General features: G+C 35.1%; 1 protein-coding gene across 3 annotated transcripts; it reads left to right on the forward strand.

The window, feature by feature from the left end:
* The first annotated feature begins 1,496 nt into the window (after positions 1-1,496).
* LOC120338827 (uncharacterized) lies at positions 1,497-19,105 on the forward strand. Of its 3 annotated transcripts, XM_078114266.1 has the most exons (28): positions 1,497-1,738; positions 2,349-2,522; positions 4,174-4,298; positions 4,381-4,531; positions 5,277-5,338; positions 5,418-5,487; positions 6,153-6,232; positions 6,316-6,445; positions 6,904-7,010; positions 7,082-7,199; positions 7,492-7,604; positions 7,676-7,793; positions 8,086-8,195; positions 8,267-8,417; positions 8,736-8,857; positions 8,938-9,088; positions 12,778-12,899; positions 12,980-13,180; positions 13,260-13,415; positions 13,503-13,596; positions 13,963-14,093; positions 14,691-14,829; positions 15,292-15,375; positions 15,809-15,891; positions 16,100-16,564; positions 17,171-17,257; positions 17,595-17,772; positions 18,164-19,105. In XM_078114266.1, exons 1-28 carry the CDS (start codon positions 1,591-1,593, stop codon positions 18,283-18,285), a joined length of 3,792 nt encoding a protein of 1,263 aa, XP_077970392.1. In that variant the 5' UTR covers positions 1,497-1,590; the 3' UTR covers positions 18,286-19,105. The 3 variants fall into 3 exon arrangements, with proteins under 3 accessions (XP_077970392.1, XP_077970399.1, XP_077970410.1); XM_078114273.1 differs by lacking the exons at positions 7,082-7,199; positions 7,492-7,604; XM_078114284.1 differs by lacking the exons at positions 7,082-7,199; positions 7,492-7,604; positions 7,676-7,793; positions 8,086-8,195.
* Positions 19,106-19,733: the final 628 nt, after the last annotated feature.

Genomic DNA, 19,733 nt, shown 5'->3' on the forward strand with positions numbered 1-19,733 from the left:
TTAGTTTTCAATGAAAAATTTTTAAAGCATCGCCGCATGCGGCTCTCAAACCCTAGTTTGAAAATCACTGATTTATAGAGACATCGATATTTATAAAGACCAATAAAACAATATAAAAATATCTCAAGTTAAAATGATATTCAAAACTGCTACAACAACGATCATATTTATTTACGGTTCCACTGCGAAACACATAGTGTCGGAAATTTTTTTTTTGTTTTGAGTATATTTGAACCCATACTAACCCTAACCCATGGGTTTTAGCACCTGCATATAGATTGAACCCGCGGATATACACATGGGTTCAAATGTACGCGGGTTCAAATATACGGTCACCCATAGTGTCGACGGTGAAATCTGGCATGATATGCCAAACGACAACATTGAAAAAATATATATATTATGATAAAACAATGGAAAATTTCACGCATGAGTTACACGAATCATTATTTATGGAACAGAACTCCGCTCATTGCTTTATCTTCTCTGATTGCGAGGCTTATTCCTGTGGTAACTTTTAGTTGGGTAGTTTTCCATGGTATAGATATCATTAGAAGTGATCATATAATGAGGTAAAAAATTATATTAGATTAGACCCAATGAAACCATCTTTTTTGGGCAACAATGCGAGCTATAAGTTAACTATATAGTCTATGAGCTACAAACTATACGGCATTTGATATTGAGTAGTCTATCCTAATTGATTTGGTATCGTGGAGAGATACATCAATGATGAGGGGAAATAACGACTATTGAATTCTGAAAATTACTTCATAATAACATCAGGATAATCTAACTGTACCATATTACCATAGCTGCGCAAACTTGTAAGATCGCACGTCGCCACAACAAAGCGTTCATAAGATTAATTTTTCAATAACGTTTTATAAAACCATGACATTCACGTCGCCAATTTGAATTCAATTTAGCCAGACAAACAACTTTCCATTTAGAACCTCTAAACATGGTACTCTCGTAGTGTGTGTACGTGGTTAGGGTTGGGCCATAATTTCATTCCGATTTTCCTTATTTTAGTTCTATTACGAGTTCGGGACTGTCTGTGTTAGCCAAGTGAATATACCCCCTGTCCATAGTTTTCAGTCTTTTTACACAACTTGATTTAAAGTAGTCAAACAAAATTAGTTACTTCCATACTGGTACACAGACTTCTGTAGCGCCTTAAACATTTTATTACATTAACATGTGGTACACTCCAGCGAATTTTGTCAAAAACAACACGGCCGTGTTTTTACCGAGTTTCTCATTTACAATCATGTCGTAGACATGCTTTTAATTTACTGAGGTAAATTGAGAGAAATATGTGCGAAAATCTTATCGGGCTGTTAAGATCTTGTGGCATTAATAAAAAGGGATAACAATTATTAATTTTGAATTATCTGGTAGAGATTCCCCGACTGTTCGATGGAATAGGAACAAAACTGTTTTGTTGGAAATTTCATCCTAACTATCTTATTCTTGTTTTTATTTCTAGACCAAAGTGACCACTTTCGTTGAGATATCCGTATCTAATATTTTTTTTGAGGAAATAGTTTTCAATTCCATAGTTTAATTATAAAATAACCCAATAATATGGGAAAGAAAAAGGGCAAAAAGAAGCAAGAGGAGAAGGAACCTCCAGATCCAAGAATGTTCGTCATGAAAGAAATAATATTAAACAAAGAAGATTTGAGAAAAACAGAGGAAAAGACACTCAAGAAAGCTCTTCTTCCACTCAAAAGTGAGAGCATAATATTTTTATATAAAAGACAGGAAATAGTTGTGTCTACACAGCAGAGAAACTCGACACATAGATTTCGTTGCTAATTGAGTAGTTATTCACTTTTAACGCATGTAGATCTATATTTTCTAAGGTGGTATAATATAGAGGTGAAGTGTTCCTTAATTACTTATCGATTTTAATCAGTAAGTATGTTGATAGGTATTTGGCTGTCTGTATGTATGTCTGTCTGTTAGATGCACGCGATATCTCACGAAAGCGAAATTGAATCTGCTCCAGATTTTGCACGTGCATTCATCATATCTCGGACCAGAAGGCTATTGATTTTGGGCGAATTATGTCGTATGATCAGCGAGTTATTAATTAATTAGTGATGGGACAAAAGGTGTCACTATGGAGTAAGAGCGCAGTTTTGGGGGATCACCTAACTTTCGATCGATAAGTCTTCGGTCTCTGACCGATATTCTCGTTTGTTATTTGTTGCTAATAATATAAATATAGAGCTCAAATTTTATAGCTGTTACGTAGAAAATGAATAGTAGGTTTCAAACAAAATCAAACTTAAATTGCTTCCAAATTATTGTGTCTCAAAAATATTGAAATATTTCAGGAGTGAACAGCAATCCTTTGATCTACGAATGGGTACCAATTTCAAAAAATATTTTTCCCGATTCGAAGAGTGTCGATTATGGATTCGAAGGAGTTGTTGATATTCCTAATCAAGTTTATTATAAAGAAGAAATGGATGATGAAGATTTTAATTTGAACGAGCAAACAATATCTGGTATGTAGCATGATTCTGAATAGAAAATAGAAAAATGACAAAACCGTGCGGAAAAATTTTGCTTCGTATTCTATGTAGTTTTGTTATTATCTTCTTGGTCTTGATTACAACTGTAATACTTATGTATGCTAGAGATGTACCGATGTATCGGTATCGGGTATCGGTATCGGCAATATCGGCCATTTTTTCGGTATCGGCCATGTATCGGTATCGGTTAGATTAAGGCCGATATTTCCGATATATTTACCTTTTTGATATGGTCCAGAATGTTTTAAAAGATAAGTTGGAATACTACTTTTTGATTTATTTTTTGTCTGGAGAGATCGTGAGCTATGAGCCATACATGTCCCTACCCCCGCGAGAGAATATGATTCACGTATTTTTAGCTATTTTCGCTGTCAAATTTTTATATTGACATTTTTAATATTACATAGTAATTATGAAGAAATATATCAACACGGCACATAACAAAAAGCAATTAGGAGCCCAGTTTTAAATCATACAGTGGAATTGGGGTCCTTATTAACGGCACATGGACTTTTGGCACGGGTATAAATTCTGACTATTTGTCGTCAAGTACGAGTGTCATTTAGTCCGACGACATCGATAAACTAAATTCCGACACAATTATCCCTCTACGCAGATATTAATTTTTGTTTAACAACACAATTTCTTTATAGATATATTGACATGACCGCCTAGCCCTAGAGGGCCTAGAGTCCTAGACTGTCTCAAATATATGATAGCAATTGTATAATAATATAAAATAGTAAAGTAAAAAAACATCCTCGACGGTTATAGGTAGGCCTTCTTTTGGTCGGTGCTGATTGATATTCTTTCATGTTGGCTTTGACTTATTGCGTCGACGATTACGATTAGCCACGAAATAAAATATTTGAAAAATGCTTTTAATTTGAACGTAGGACGGCGGCTCTAGAATGTGTGGGTGATATTCGATATTCTTTTAAACACGAATAACGATATTCGAAGGTCGCGATATTAACATTAAATTCAAATTGGACATCCCGGCTTATGGGTTTTCTAATTGAACACCGAGATTACTAGCGTTACTGTACAGTGTATCTTAATCAGTTGAAGCTAACACCAAACATTAATTTCATATTATGTGATATATCATTTTTCGATCTGAAATAATGTGTACTATGAACAACGCTCAAAGACCATTGTTTTAACCCGTCTGCCCTACAAAGCACACCTAATTAAGTAATATTTACATAGTATCGGTATCGGAATATCGGTAATATCGGCCTTTTTGTAGTATCGGCGTATCGGTATCGGTATCGGCTTTTTTAGCTGGTATCGGATCGGTATCGGTATCGGCGACAAAAGTGGTATCGGTACATCTCTAATGCATGCACACAATATTACACTAACTAAACCCTACAAAAGCGCAAGTGGGACTTGCACATAACACTGAATAAAAATCCGTAAAAGATTGATCGAATAAAGTGGTTTTAGTGCATAGGTAAAGGAAGGTCCAAAATAGACGAAGTGAATAATTTAACGAAAAGGGTGGGAATCATAGAACTACTGCAATACGGATTGCCAAACTTTGTGCATTTAAAATCACATTTTTTAAATTTCGAATCACTGTGCATCGTTGTGTGTGTTAACTTTATTATATATTCAGAAATATTTGAAAACGGCGTTGGTCTAACTACTTCACTCTCCTTTATGAAAACTAATGAAATTGACGACCGGGATCTTGACGACCTAAATAACGTTGAATCTCATGATGCACTAGATTTCTTGAAGGTGAGCCGATGTAGGCCTACTTATGAACTCTTACCATATTTTTTCTCTCTAGTAAAATCTTAACTCGTAATAATTTTTTCAGACGAGAGTTGGTAAAGATAATATGAAAAATATAGTTGAAACAGTAAAATCACCACTTTTGGATTTGCCAAGACGAGACGATGATGATGATGATGGTGCTGGTAACTATGGCGACGAGGAAAGTGACCATTTAGAGAAAACAAAACAGACTGGTTTGTGTGCTTACTCTTTTTTCTTACATAGAAGTTAAAAGAAAGGGTATAGGTAGATGGCTTGTCAACTTGTATTTTCATTATATATACAGTAAGACAGGGGTCGGCAAACTACACCATGCGGGCAATATTCGTCTCGCGAAATGGATTATTACAATTTACCAATATTGAATAGTTAAATTTAATTTTAGGTCACAATGATAAAATAACATTCATGCTTGACATTTCTGTATGATTCTCTTTTACAATGTATGTTTGGAAACTGTTTATGTCACATATTATTGCCAATAAATCATGCAAATCGATCAATTTTTGAACGGTATGCTGAATTGCTCTTTTTTCATTCGGTTTGTCTTAAGTTTATTGGCCGTTTCGAATAAAGTAAAATCAACTTAGTTAGAGCTATGCTAATGTGGTTTTTCATATTGAGTCGAAGTTCCATTTACAAGAACGACTTTGAAACAATCGTTCAGTGGTCGTTTTTCAGGGCAATTTAGGTCCACGGAGTTCTGCAGCAGGCTGCGGTAGGTATTCCATTTTTATTTTAAAATAATGCATACATCGTTTTGTAGCATGAATTACAGATTTGATTTTATGAATTTGATAATTCTTTCGATGCCCGCCGTCTTTGCAATTACTCTTTTCCTTCTGGGATCACTAGTCCTAATTGGTATCGGTTTACTATAATGAAAAAGGAGTTTGAAAAACCAAAGAATCAACCGAACAACTCCCCTTTTGTTTACAGACAATAATGGAATTGACAGCCATGATATGCGGAGGAAACTTCATAATATTTTGCAATTTTTGGTAAGTTGATATATATATATATATATATTGCCATTTTTCTATTTTTGAATTATTCTTTTTTTTAAATTGAGATATTCAGTTTAGAGTTGGTAAAAAAGGCGACGATGAAAAAAATTCCTACAGATCGGAAGCAGGACAGAATGAAGCGGGTTCGTGGTTTTATGCTTATGTTATAGTTATAGAACAATATTTTTTCATTGAAAATGATAATTTGAACTATAACGGTTTCACAGCATTACGTCAGAGTAGTCTGTTAGTAAATGCCTAGACTCGACAGAGGAGAATCTTCTATATACCCCGAAGTGTCTTGCATTTCAGCTTACCGAGCTTTTATACCAGTTGTCTAACTCTTACGTGTGTGTTCATGTATTCCCTTTACTGCCTAAAACACTGTTTACTTCATTAGTCATCCGACGCCCATCACATCTCCCCTTTTTAAAAAATCAGCAAATTATTCTGAAACAATTGAATCCTGCTCCTGTGAAACAAGTATCTCTATATCCTAAACTTTTTGGACCGTATCCTTCTTCTCGTTCTCTCTCCAATGCAAGCTTTAAAAACACACCTCCATAGATCAGCGTTGGCGCCACGTAAAAATCATATGATATGAGACTGCAATTTGGCACCCTGTGACGATGAATGCATTCTACTTTCTCGCTGGCTATCCTATACATATGCATTATGTGCATGGAATTTGGCATATGTCCTACTTTCACTTTTGATATATGTAACGCCTGCGGTTTTTACGCCATTTGATATTCGGAAGAAGCAAAAAAAATGACGCCAGTCGGACATTTTCTCACTCTTTTTATAGATACTGATGACACAGATACAATTGACAATCACGACGGACGTATTAAAGTTAAATCTCACAATATGAAGCATTTTTTGAAAGTAAGTTATTGAATATATGGTAATTCTTTATCGTTCATTTCGCCTCGTTTTTATTGAATAAGCATTCGTAAGAATTTATTTAGATGAAAAAACGAAACAATATGGCGAAGTCACCTTTGAATTTACCAAAAAGTGAGGATGATGATACTAGTAGTATTGAATGTAATGACGATGAAAGTTTCAACAAACCGAAAGAAGATCAAAAAGAAATGGGTATGAGTTTTTACTGCATTCGTCGTACTGCCAAAATTTTCTAAAAATGCCACACTTTGAATTGTGCCATCTACTTTATAATCAAACTTATGCGATATACACATGAATAGAATTTAGTAAAGTCAAACGAATTATCTTTATAACATTTCAAACAACATACTTTTTCGTGGCTCGAACCCGAGCTGACTGAGTTTTTTTTTATGTCAGTTGTCCCTGAATTTCCGAAACTCGAATTCACTGAATTTGAGCTGAAGGGGTGTAATGAATATTCACACCTAATAGATCAGGTATAAAACATTTTGGCATTGTTCAAAATAACTGTGGAGAATGGTGGTGGACTTAAATGTACTTCGGGAAATAAAAGTAATTTTATACACAACACGCTTTGCGGTCCTCTTGCTTGAGATATCACAACCAACATATTTTTATTCATATGGCCTGCTTTTTTTGATTTGCAGAAAACCCGAACGATGGTCCGACTACCTCTTCAGCATTTATAGATACGAATGAAATTTATAGCGAAAAACGCAGTAAAAAGTCACATAATATGAAGCATTTTTTAAAGGTAAGTTAAGAAATATATGAATTTTGTTTCATTACTAAATTATCCCTAACATATTCATAAAAAAATTTAAGATGAAAAAGAGAAACGAAGGAGATAACTTACCTACTTCAGATTTGCCAAAATGTGTCGATGATAATGATGTGAATTATAGTAATGATAGATATGATGGTGGAGAAGATGACAGAGCAGGTAACTGTTTCTCTTTTTTACTGCTTTAGTTGTACGGCAAAAAATCCCTGAAGCAATTCATTGATCTGTTATAATTCTAAGTGGATTCACTTCTTCAAGTTTTAACCAAAAATTTTTTCACATGCTAATCATATGATTCCATGTGTAACATATAATTACATTAAATATCGCACAATGACACATAAATTCACAATTAAGAAATCACATGTTATACACAATGTGTGCTTTGAATTTGCCATTTCACATATTTAAAATTGTTTTTCATACGGCCTTCACTTTATTTGATTTGTAGGAGAACTGACCGATGACGCTCGTACAACTACCTCTTCAGCGTTTGTAGATTCGAATGAAATTGGTAGCGAAAAGCGCAGTAAAAAGTCACATAATATGAAGCATTTTTTAAAGGTAAGTTAAGAAATATATGAATTTTGTTTCATTACTAAATTATCCCCAACATATTCATAAAAAAATTTAAGATGAAAAAGAGGAACGAGAGAGATAACTTACCTACTTCAGATTTGCCAAAAAGTGTCGACGATAATGATGTGGATTATAGTAATGATAGATATGATGGTGGAGAAGATGACAGAGCAGGTAACTGTTTCTCTTTTTTACTGCTGTAGTTGTACGGCAAAAAATCCCTGAAGCAATTCATTGATCTGTCATAATTCTAAGTGGATTCTCTTCTTTAAGTTTTCACCAAAATGTTTTTCACATGCTATTTATATGATTCCATGTGTAACATATAATTACATTGAATATCACACAATGGCACATAAATTCACATTTAGTAAATCACATGTTACACGCAATGTGTGCTTTGAATTTGACATTTCACACATTTAAAATTGTTTTTCATATGGCCTTCACTTTATTTGATTTGCAGGAGAACTGACCGATGACGCTGGTACAACTACCTCTTCAGCGTTTGTAGATTCGAATGAAATTGGCGAAAAGCGCAGTAAAAAGTCACATAATATGAAGCATTTTTTAAAGGTAAGTTAAGAAATATATGAATTTTGTTTCATTACTAAATCATCCCTAACATATTCATGAAAAAATTTAAGATGAAAAAGAGGAACGAAAGAGATGACTCAAATACTTCAGATTTGCCAAAAAGTGTCGATGATAATGATGTGAAATATAGTAATAATGGATATGATGATAAAGAAGATGACGAAATTCCCCCAAAACCGAATGGAATGTCAAAAAGAGCGGGTGTGTGTTTTTCTTCTTTACCGTTGTAGTTGTACGACAAAAAAATCCCTGGAGCAATTCACTGATCTGTTATAATTCTAAGTGGACTCACTTTTCAAGTTCTAACCAAGTTTTTTTTTTCACATGATATTCACATGATTCCATGTGTAGCATATAATTGCGTTGAATATCGCACAACACTACATAAACTTCACATGTAACACACAATGTGTGCTACAACACTACATGAACTTCACATGTAACACACAATGTGTGCTTTAAATTTGCCATTTCACATATTTAAAATCGTTGTTTTTATGGACTTTATTTAATTTGCAGAAGAACCGAACGATGGCGCCGATCCATCTACCTCTTCAGCGTTTATAAATACGAATGAAATTGATAGCGAAGGTAGCGACAAACGCAGTAAAAAGTCTCATAATATGAAGCATTTTCTGAAGGTAAAACTCAAGAATGGAATTTCTGTTTACTACTAAATTATACATCTTTCATTAAATATATAATAATGAAAAATGTTCAGATGAAAAAGAGGAACGAAACAGATAACTCATACATCTTGGATTCGCCAAAATATGTCGATGATAATGATGTGAATGGTATTAATAATAGATATGATAATAAAGAAGATGACCAAATTCCCCACAAACCGAAGGAAATGCTAAAAGGAGCGGGTGCGTGTTTCTCTTCTTTACTGTAGTAGTAGTGGTAGTAGTACGACAAAAAAATCCCCGAAGCAATTCACTTATCTGTTATAATTCTAAGTCGGTGGTCGGCAAACTTTATGTACTTGCGGGCCGAACATCCACTTTTCCGGTAGCGTGCGGGCCGCATTATATTTTGCCGATGAACAGTCGCCACATTTACCTCCAAATTATGGCGCACTCGAACCTTCTATTGCTGTGCTAAAAGCCTGCCACAATGAGACGTGTAGATGGCCTTTTTATACTGTATATATATTATCAAACAATACTTTGCTTTTATTTATATACTTTGATTTTATTCACCATGTGAAGGATGATGTTGTTTCTGTGTCCTGCTGGCCAAAGCTGTTGCCTCGCAGTACGTCGTCCATATGGCGATCTGACGAGCGAGTACGAAATTTATTTTTAGTGTACTTTAGACGAAGCTGCTCAATACATGTTCGAAGTGCAGATTACCCGTTTTGCACTGTCGCACAGATGAGCAGTGGCGCATCCAGGAGTTGAATTCCGTATTTGCAATGACACGTTTAACATTAAATTCCTTAATAATCGCGATGCTGACTTGGCCTATCAAGCTAACTGGTTTTGAAATGCGCAAGAAAAAACAATAGGTCGCGAGACGAGGCCGTTTATCTTTCAGTTTCGCAGCGCACATAAGGGTACTACTCGGAAATGATGTTAAAATGTTCCCTCAAAATTTAGTAACAAACAATACCTTGTTCCCATTTTCAAAAGTCGCACGTTTTACAAGGAGACGCTTTTACTACAAGATATATGTGCTACGATCTGTCCTATATTCTCTGCGTTTCCGGCAACATTGGACAATGATCGCAGACTCCTGCATGACGTAACAATTAAAATTTGATCAGCTGTTGGGGTGGGCAGATGAATCTCAGTTTGTACTGTCCGCTTTTGCTTTGAGTTGGGTAGTCTTTCCTTAGTCTAATTTAGTTATTATCAGTTAAGTTATGCTAAGACGGTGTTAAAAAGTATGAGTAAGGTATTAAACAGTAGTAAATCCTTACCATGTATAGCAATTTTAGTTGAGCGCTAGCTCATATAACGTTGTTAAATAGGTACGGTGCGGTAACTCCAAGGAAGGCTAGACCTAGAAAGAAATGCCACAAACAACGATACGGTGCTTTCATGCTTGTATGGGAGGTTCATGAATAAATAAATGACGATTCTTGAATATTCAGCCGACTTATACTACTATATAGGCTACGCTACAGCATATTTGATTCAGAAAATAATGACCGATTTTTGATGCACATTTGTAAGGAAGAGGGGGAAATAACCAATTTTACGGATGTCAGTTGCTCCAAACTCATAAAATCGACAAGAATGTGGGCAGCAATGATAAGTCATGCAGGAGTTGAAAGAAATGAAGCGATTGAGAGGTGAGAAATCATGTATCAAGTTGTAGGCTGACAGTTGATGTTCTAAAAAATACAGGGCATTCCAGACTGTGTGATTTATCTAGATAAGTGTAGATATAGTCTAGTATGCAAACACTGCAGCACTGTAGTACATCAGATAAAATGCATTTTGTATAAGAAGTATTAGTCAGTACTTAATGGAATTTTTATTTGTCGAAAAACACTCATGTTGTTTCGTATATGATTTTATTCCTCATTTTAGATACTGAATTCATCCCTGTTGCCTGGAACCAAATCCCATTATTCACCCACCTATTGGCCATGGATGGGTTTTTGATGATCGTGTTTTGCGGGTTATATTGTTGGATCCACTTCCAGCTCTCATATCAGTTCTTGAGTTGGCAAACTGCAAGTGTAAGAAAAATAGGTGTCAAATAATTTCTGCGTGTGTGCCAAAAACATCCTAAATTGCACAGAATTTTTTTTGTCGACTGCAAAAACCACAGTACACTTATAGAGGAAAAGTCGATTTTTGAGAATTCATAGGAAAGTGAAATAGATATTGGAGTTAATTTATTGAATATTATTTTTTTTCAGACATCTGTTATTGTCGGAAGTCCTGTTTCTAAAATAATATTGCCTTTGATTCAAATACACAACCACATAAACTGAAAAAAGACTAATTGTAATATTTCTGTTCACTGTGTTATGAACATACTGTATTCAAATTAGTTTTATTGACGTTTTCGGTAAATTTCTCACTGAGAAATAACCGATTAATTTGTGTTTTTGTGCTCACTACGTTAATCTGTGACTTTATTGTCTAAAAATAAATGCGTTTGATGGCTCCTATTAAATAAATTCAACTTCTTATGCTGTTCTTTGTTGTAAACTGCTTGTCTGGGGAAGTCTGATTTTGGTCAGACGAAACGTTACAGAAATACATTTGTGTTAGTGTGCAGCAGGGCTTTTGAATTGCATAGTTCTTATGTTGTGTTGTTGTGAACCTATGGTTATTGATTTTCCGGGGAATCCCCAATTTTGCATCAAGATTTTAACCGATTTACTTGTGTTTTTATGCTCACGGTGTTAATTTGTGACTTCAACGCATAAAATTGATGCGTTTGATGGCTTCTATAAAATGAAAGCAATTTTTCATGCTGTATCGTTGTACACCTATGATTATTGATTTTCGTGGAATCCCCTAATATTCAATTTTTGCATCGGGATTCTTGAAGCATGTTTTACAGAAAATGTGCAGCTTTCGATAGTGAACAAGCTATGATGCGTTCAGTATGTTCATTTTCATACAAAACTAAAGAATTTATATATATAAATTATAGTCCCCACTCCCAGATGTGCACTACGAAACTCACTTTCCAGGCGTTTTTCAGGGCCTCGTCTCACGGACTACAAGATTTTTTCTTTTAAGCATTTTGGAATGGTCGACCCTCGTCGCAAACTTCCCTCCATTTTCCAGACATTTCTAAATTTTGAAAATCATAAATAAACTTAACTTACAATTACAACCATCGATGGGACGTTCATCAAGTACACGATTTACAACTAACGCTACTTGCTACAAAACAAGCACATGTACAGCAGAACTCGTTACCACATAAAGGATAGGATAGGATTTACATATTTATCCCGGGGGAGAGGAAAGCCGATAAGACGGCTTATCCATATGGCGAACCACGGCCTCTCGTCCGGTTACCATTCCAAGTCGGGTATGGGATTAGATTTACTGTATTGTTTGTTTTCGGAAGCATGGACTTGGTGGTGGAGGAAGCCGTAACCGACCAGCGGTTACGTGAACCACCCAACGACGGCGAGGAGTCCAGCAATCCTTTCGCACATAACCATCTCTGCATGGGATTCGAACCTGCGAACCCACGTAGAGTAGTTGGAGGTGCGGTGGCGAGCGTATTCCTAACGCTTAGCCCGTTGAGCCACATCGCCGCGCCATGTGGAGACGATACATATAGGATAAGTTTTTGTTTTATGCATTGAAGTCGTTCGGGGGCTGCAAAAAATTAGTTTGCGGGCGCAGTTTGCCGACCCTTGTTCTAAGTAGACTCACTTCTTTAAGTTTTAACCAAAAAAATTTTCACATGCTATTCCAATGATTCCATGTGTAACATATATTTACATTAAATATCACACAATGACACATAAATTAACATTTAATAAATCACATGTTATACGCAATGTGTGCTTTGACTTTGCCATTTCACACATTTAAAATTGTTGTTTACATGGACTTTAATTGATTTGCAGAAGAACCGAACGATGACGCCGATCAGTCTACCTCTTCAGCGTTTATAAATACGAATGAAATTGATAGCGAAGGTAGCGACAAACGCATTAAAAAATCTCATAATATGAAGCATTTTTTGAAGGTAAAACTCAAGAATGGAATTTTTGCTCACTACTAAATTATACATCTTTCATTAAATATATGTTCATAAAAAATTTTAAGATGAAAAAGTGGAACGAAAGAGATGATTCACCTATCTTGGATTTGCCGCCAAAAAATCTCGATGATGGTGATGTAAATGATGAACCGAAAGTTGGTGCCGATCCAACTACCTCTTCAGCATTTATGGATACGAATAAAATTGATAGCAGCGGTATCGACAAGCGCAGTAAAAAGTCTCATAATATGAAGCATTTTTTGAAGGTTAAACTCAAAATGGAGTTTTTGTTCACTATTAAATTATTCTATTTTTATTGAATATATATTTATAAAACTTTTCAAGATGGAAAAGAGGAGCAAAAGGGCTGATTCAGAGGAAACAAAGAATGGCACCAGTTCTGCATTTCCCGACTCGATTATGACTACCAATGAAATTGATAGTGATGGCATTGACAAGCGAAAAAAAGTCAAATCTCATAATATGAAGCATTTTTTGAAAGTGCGTTGAGAAATATAGAGAAAAGTTTTTATCGCTTACATACATATCCTTGTCGGTATTAAATTTATACTCGAAATTCTTGTTTAGATGAAAAATAGAAATAAAATGGTCAAACCACCAAATATTTATGATGAAGACGACGATAGTTTACACAAACCGAAATCAAAGCTTAAAAAATCTGGTGTGTGTTTATTTTGTATTGCTCACGAAGTGCACGAAATGTATGGTTTTGCTGTATTGCCGTTATTGGTATGATTGTTGTTGTTTAGATGCATTTGCACTTTCCTTAGCAGCTAATAACCAATCGATTTCAAATTTTCAGTACAATAAATGAAAGAAAGTTTTCAAATTGAGTCCTGAGAGGACCTGATATTTTACCAAAAATGTGCCGTTTCATTTAATTTAAAGGTGAATACGCCTACAAAATTGCATATGAAATATACAATATGCAGTATAAAATAACTAAAATAGGCATATATTACCAGATTACTATATGTTAAAATAGGAAAGCATATATTTATCCCTCACTCTGGCATTTGATATTCAGTACGACAAAAATCCGATGTCAGTTCAACAACTTTTCTCTCTTTTACGGATATTAATGAAATTGACAACAGCCACAAAGTCGGCAAAAATCTTATCAAAGTTAAAAAGCACAAGATGATTCATTTCCTAAAGGTAAGTTAATGGAGTCAGTCTGCATTTGCAAATATTTGTTCGAATAAAATAGACAGAAGAACATGACCTCGGAGGTGCAACAAGTTGAAAATGCTTAATCTGGACATCCACACACTTATAACTTCGCTTTACATCAGTCTGCTATTAATGGACTTTTTACACGAACGTTCAATTGTTGGGCAAGCTTATATTAATGTGTACAAGTACATTGTGTATGGAATTTTGGGCATCTTGAATGATGTATCTATAGTCCATTATAGACTCTTACACTCTTCAAAAGGTACTCCCGTAGTATGCGTACCAGGTTAGGTTTGAGCATTATTTTATTCCGATTTCCTTTTTTTTTTGTTCTATTACGAGTTGCTGGGACTGTCTGTGTTAGCCAAGTGAATACAACTCATGCCCATAGTAATCAGTCTCCGTACACAACTTGATGTAAAGTATAGGCGAACAAAATTAGTTACCTCCATATTGGTACACACACTTCTGGAGCGTCCCTCAAAACACTGCGCGTTTATTTATATATTTCCATATATCAAATAGATAGCTAATCAACTTCGTTGCCAAAATGACTAAGGTAGATAGTCTTTCTTTCAGAATTTACCAAAAAGAATGGATGATAATGATGATGCAGATGACAGTAGTGGTTCTGACGATATCTATTACAGTGAATATGGCGATTCTAGCGATGACGAGGAAAGTTTACGCAAAAAGAAAACAAAGCAAGAAATAGCACGTGCGAATTTATCCTTTTCTAGTATTAGGCTCAATTCGATTGGTTGGAAGAAGTTGCTAAAAGGATATTTATTACTTTTATTAAAGTCCGATATTTCACACCAAATTTAGCTTATATGCCAGTTCATGGACATTCGGTACAATTATTTTATAATTCCATTGACATTCTTGACATAGTCTGATCGTATGTGCCAAGACTGTGAAACATGGTAGTAATATGTACAATATACACAGTTTTTTCCCCTTTTTGTTCCTATCCTTTGCTCTCTAATTCTGTTTATTTATCTTTGAAATTTTGTTTTTTTTTTATTTTATTTTTTCAATTTTCTTCTAGGTTATTAATGATCCATATCCAGCCCACATAGGATGAAGTTTGCCGACCCCTGATTTATTTTCATTTAGTAGTTAGATTTTTTAGTGCTATTATATCACTGTATTTCATTATTTGATCATACTTTCACAGTTCGTCGCTGTCGGATTTGTACACTTATTATATTCATGTTACTGATTCTACTCATTGGAACTCTCGTTGGTTTAGTATTTGCAGGTACGTGTACGTTGATAAGTCCAGCCCAGGCTCATATAAAGGGTGGCCTAGTGGAAGATTATCTTCTATAGACTACGAGCAAGACATCGGATGGTAAAGCTGTGGAATCGGAATTTTATCAATATTGGAGTCGGGGATTTTCCTTCAATTAAATTTCCGAAGTCGGAGTCGCAGAAGCAGTTTTGAATTTGTCAAAATTTCAGACTTAATAATGATCAAAGTCCAAATTTTCGTCGATAAATGATAAAAATTAAATTGACTAAGCTTTTATCACGGCTAATTAGAGAGGACTTACACACGCTAAATATTTTGTGCTCAGATTTGTTTTCCTGTGGGGGGCTATGAGTTGAAATTTTAATCCATTGACAGGCCTCTTTATGTCATTTGTCCTATATATATATATACATATATAAGCAATGCTCTCTTCTTCTAGGTATTCAAATTCCTTTCCTGACTGACCTTATATTCCCACCCACAGCTGAAGTTTCGAATATCCGTAACTTTACAACCTCGATAGTAAGTAAACTATTGGTTTATAATAAAATTGTATTTATATACAGTTTGTATTTTGACTTCAACTCATTATACAAACATTTCGCAGCTTAAATACGAGTTCAAACTTGTGGAAAATAAAATTCATTTCCCGGACCAATTCGCGTTAGCACTGAATCATTTTCTACAACGGCATCACATAATACAACGTTCTAATCTATTGTATTGACAGGGAAATGTCACCACGATTGCAGGCTTCACCACAGCCAGTGCGTCCGATAATACGACTTTTACATTACCTAGTGCCTTGACAAGTACTAGTACGACTACAACCTTGTCTAGTACGACTAGTACCTCGACAAGTGCTAATACAACTAGCACGACTACAATCTTGCCTAGTACCTCGACAAGCGCTAGTACAACTAGCACGACAACAGCCTTGCCTAGTAAGACTAGTACCTCTACGAAGGCTGGTACAGCAAGTACGACTACAACCATGGCTAGTACTACTACCACAACTGAAAGCTTTGTCGGTGCTGGATCGGGAATAAATTCTGGGCAGGCTGTCCCCTCCGGAGAAGCGGAAATTGCTATAATTCATGCAGACATGTACAAAATTAACGATAAACCTGTCAATACTTCATGGGAATATGTTTGGCCTCCGAATCACCGAAGGGGAAAGATGGTTGAAAACATGGTAACTCAATTTTTTTTTCTGTTATTCGGTATTGAGTCCATGGACATGTTGATGGTGGACGCCGTAACCGGTAAGCGGTTACGTGAACCACCACACGACGACGAAGAGTCTAACAATCTTCTTTGTACAGAACTATCCTCAAAAATGTCGACAAAAATTTCATCAAGTTGGCTAAGCTTTCTGAACAGACAATTAAAAAAGGCTTTTACAAGCTAAAGTTATTGTCTTTAGAATTTGGTTTGCCGGATTTGGATTTTCTTCGAAATGGGATTCGGAGTCTTTTTTCCCACTCAACCAGGATTCGGGAAACAGAGAAGGACTCATTTTTAAATGGTCTGGAGTCGAAGTTGAGTGTAAATTTTCAATGACTCCACAACCCCGTGTCGTTAAGCTCATAGTAATGCAAATGGTTATACATAAAAATTACCACCAATCCGCGTGTGACTCGCATATCTACAGTGTGCCAGGACTTGATACAAACAAGTTATGATTTGGCACAATTTTATGAATTGGTTTATAACCGTGGACAAAAATTTTCTATTCTGTATCTGATGAATTCTCTCGTTAGATCAGAATCTATAAATGTTTTTCATATGTTTTTTTTAGTTTTTTGCTGCTTACACATATCTTGGATTCACACTTGACGTGGTTATATGTGATATTTTACGTCCGGAGGAACGCGGTGCTTGGCGGGTAGGTAGTAGAGAAATTTACATTTATTGGTTATATTTAATATATTTTCAGCAGCAACTGTATAAAAACGTGATTAACGTAAAATTTCACATGATTCACCGAAAAAATTAGTTTGCTCCGAGGGTAGACTTGGGGTTGGAGTCAAAAATTTGCCAACCCGAATCTGGTGTTCGTTTTTGTATCACGTGGAAATTACAATTTAACTGATTTTTTTTTAATTAATCACTTTTATTAAGTAGGTTGTTATGAATATTTAATATGTATAGAGACTTGAAACTGTTTTACCATTTTTTATGTTTGAGAAGTAACTGTTTCCTTGTTATTATATTTTATACAGATTCTGGTACGAGTGTTTGGAAAACCGAGATATAATTTAGATATTATGAAATGGTACGGTTTCGATCGTAAGTTATCTATAGAGTTGTACTCAAAATATATAAGAAGAATGGAGAGATATGCTGAAAATGTATTACTTTCTCAACAAAACGCAAAAGTCAAATATCTTTTCAGTCACGGTAGGTTATATTATTCTGCTTGTATTTTAGATTTTGTGCTTCATGACAATGAATCAATGTCTTGCTGTTGGTTTTAATAGCCATTGCCACTCTTAAAGTAAAAAAGTTATTGCTTTAAGGAGCGCTGGCCTTGCATTGAGCGTTTAATATAAATTACCACTGCTTGGCTTTCACGAGGGAAAATAATCCATAGGTAATGCAATGATTTTGTATGATACTTTATATGGCAGTGGTTCCTAAGTTTTTTCGATTCGTTCCTTCATTCACCTATTTTTAAGCTCTTTATCTACCAGTCCTTCGTTCTATGCATGAAAATTCGGTGTACGTTAACTGTTAAATAATTAATGCTAGTGACACACGCCACTGTTACTTTGTTATATTACTATTTCAGTCGGTCATACTTTTGCTGTGGAAGTTCCAAAGTACTTCGACAAGGTTGGGATTCGTCGTCCACCTTCCCATATACCAGCTGCATGGAGCGATTGTTTTGAATCTCCCGTTTGTGATTACTAGAATATACGTGTCAATGTGTATATTCTATGGGCGTATCTGTACTTATAAGTAATGGAATCGGGCCGGATAGGAAGGATGCACACATATGCACACACATCAAACCATAAGAATCCATTTAATGAAAAAATTCCAGTAAAATCAGTAATGGTATAGAGTCCGTGTAGCCCTGAAAAAATCTTTTTTTTTTTTGACTGTTTCTGAGACCAGTTACAATAGGAGGAACGAGTATTCAGAATACCAAACTGTGCCAGAACTGTCTGATTGCTAAAAAGACCTGCGCTGACCCGAATAAATACACAAGGTATATAAAATAATAAAACCCAGCCAAATAAAAAAATGATTGTTCTCATTTACTGTCACTGTTTACTTTCAATCCGCAATTATTTCCGAACTTTCTGCTTGGTTCAAAATTTTTTATCCATTTATTTAACCAGAATTCCACTTTGGTAGTTCATATTGTTTATATATATATATGGTTTGTACGGTATGTCTAAATAGATAATCAATAATAATAATAAAAAGGGTGCAGTTAGAGTAGTTTATATTTGAAGAAAGGATCAGCAAACTTCGTTGCCTCATTGATTTTGAATATTTTCTGTGCGGATTTACGACACGGGGAGGCAATAGGAAGAAGTATACCTTGAATTTACCAAATTGCTAATAGAACAGAAGCAGATCCCGGTTAACAAACTTTACAGTTTTACAAACAATATCAAATGAATTTGAGAAGTAATGAGGATTTACTTTTGCTAACTGATGACTGTCATACACCATGTTGTACAAACCAACAGTGTACGACCGCAGTATCTATTTACGGTACAACTACGTACTGTTTAATAATACTGTATATCTATAATAAAAAAAAACGATGGATTTTATTTGCAAAGAACTTTTTGACAAGTTACTCTAAAATTCTCAGAAATATATGCAAGATGTGAGAAAATCAATTTGAACGATTTGATAAAATAAAGTTGAAAAATATAATCTTATTGTTAGGAAATGAAGATACATTAAAAAGAAACGACCCATATTAATACGCTGATCCAGGGTTTCCCAAACTGGGGTACGTTGACGTGACGACTACATAGGGGGTCCGCAGCGATGTTGAGTTTGAAATATATACATTTAACGCATATCCACTGTTACAAGGACATTTATAATCGTAAATGGTAGTTGTTACGAGACCTCAATAATGGGAGGGGAAAAAATTGTTGTAGGTGGACAATCGTTGCTTTCAGGGTCTGTGAGGTAGATCTCGGCCACAGAGCTACATTTTGGGTAATAATTGGTTGAATGCGTTATTGAGTTATCACCAGTCGAGAATTTGTGCGATTTTGCCAAGGTCATTTGAGCCCCGTTGATGCAGGAAAGATGCGTGAAACCCAGTTAGGTTAATTGAGAGAGACTATCCAAGTATACATTATTATTAGTTCGTTGTTGTAGAGTTG

The sequence above is a fragment of the Styela clava genome, chromosome 1 (genome assembly GCF_964204865.1).
Source record: "Styela clava chromosome 1, kaStyClav1.hap1.2, whole genome shotgun sequence".
NCBI lineage: Eukaryota > Metazoa > Chordata > Ascidiacea > Stolidobranchia > Styelidae > Styela > Styela clava.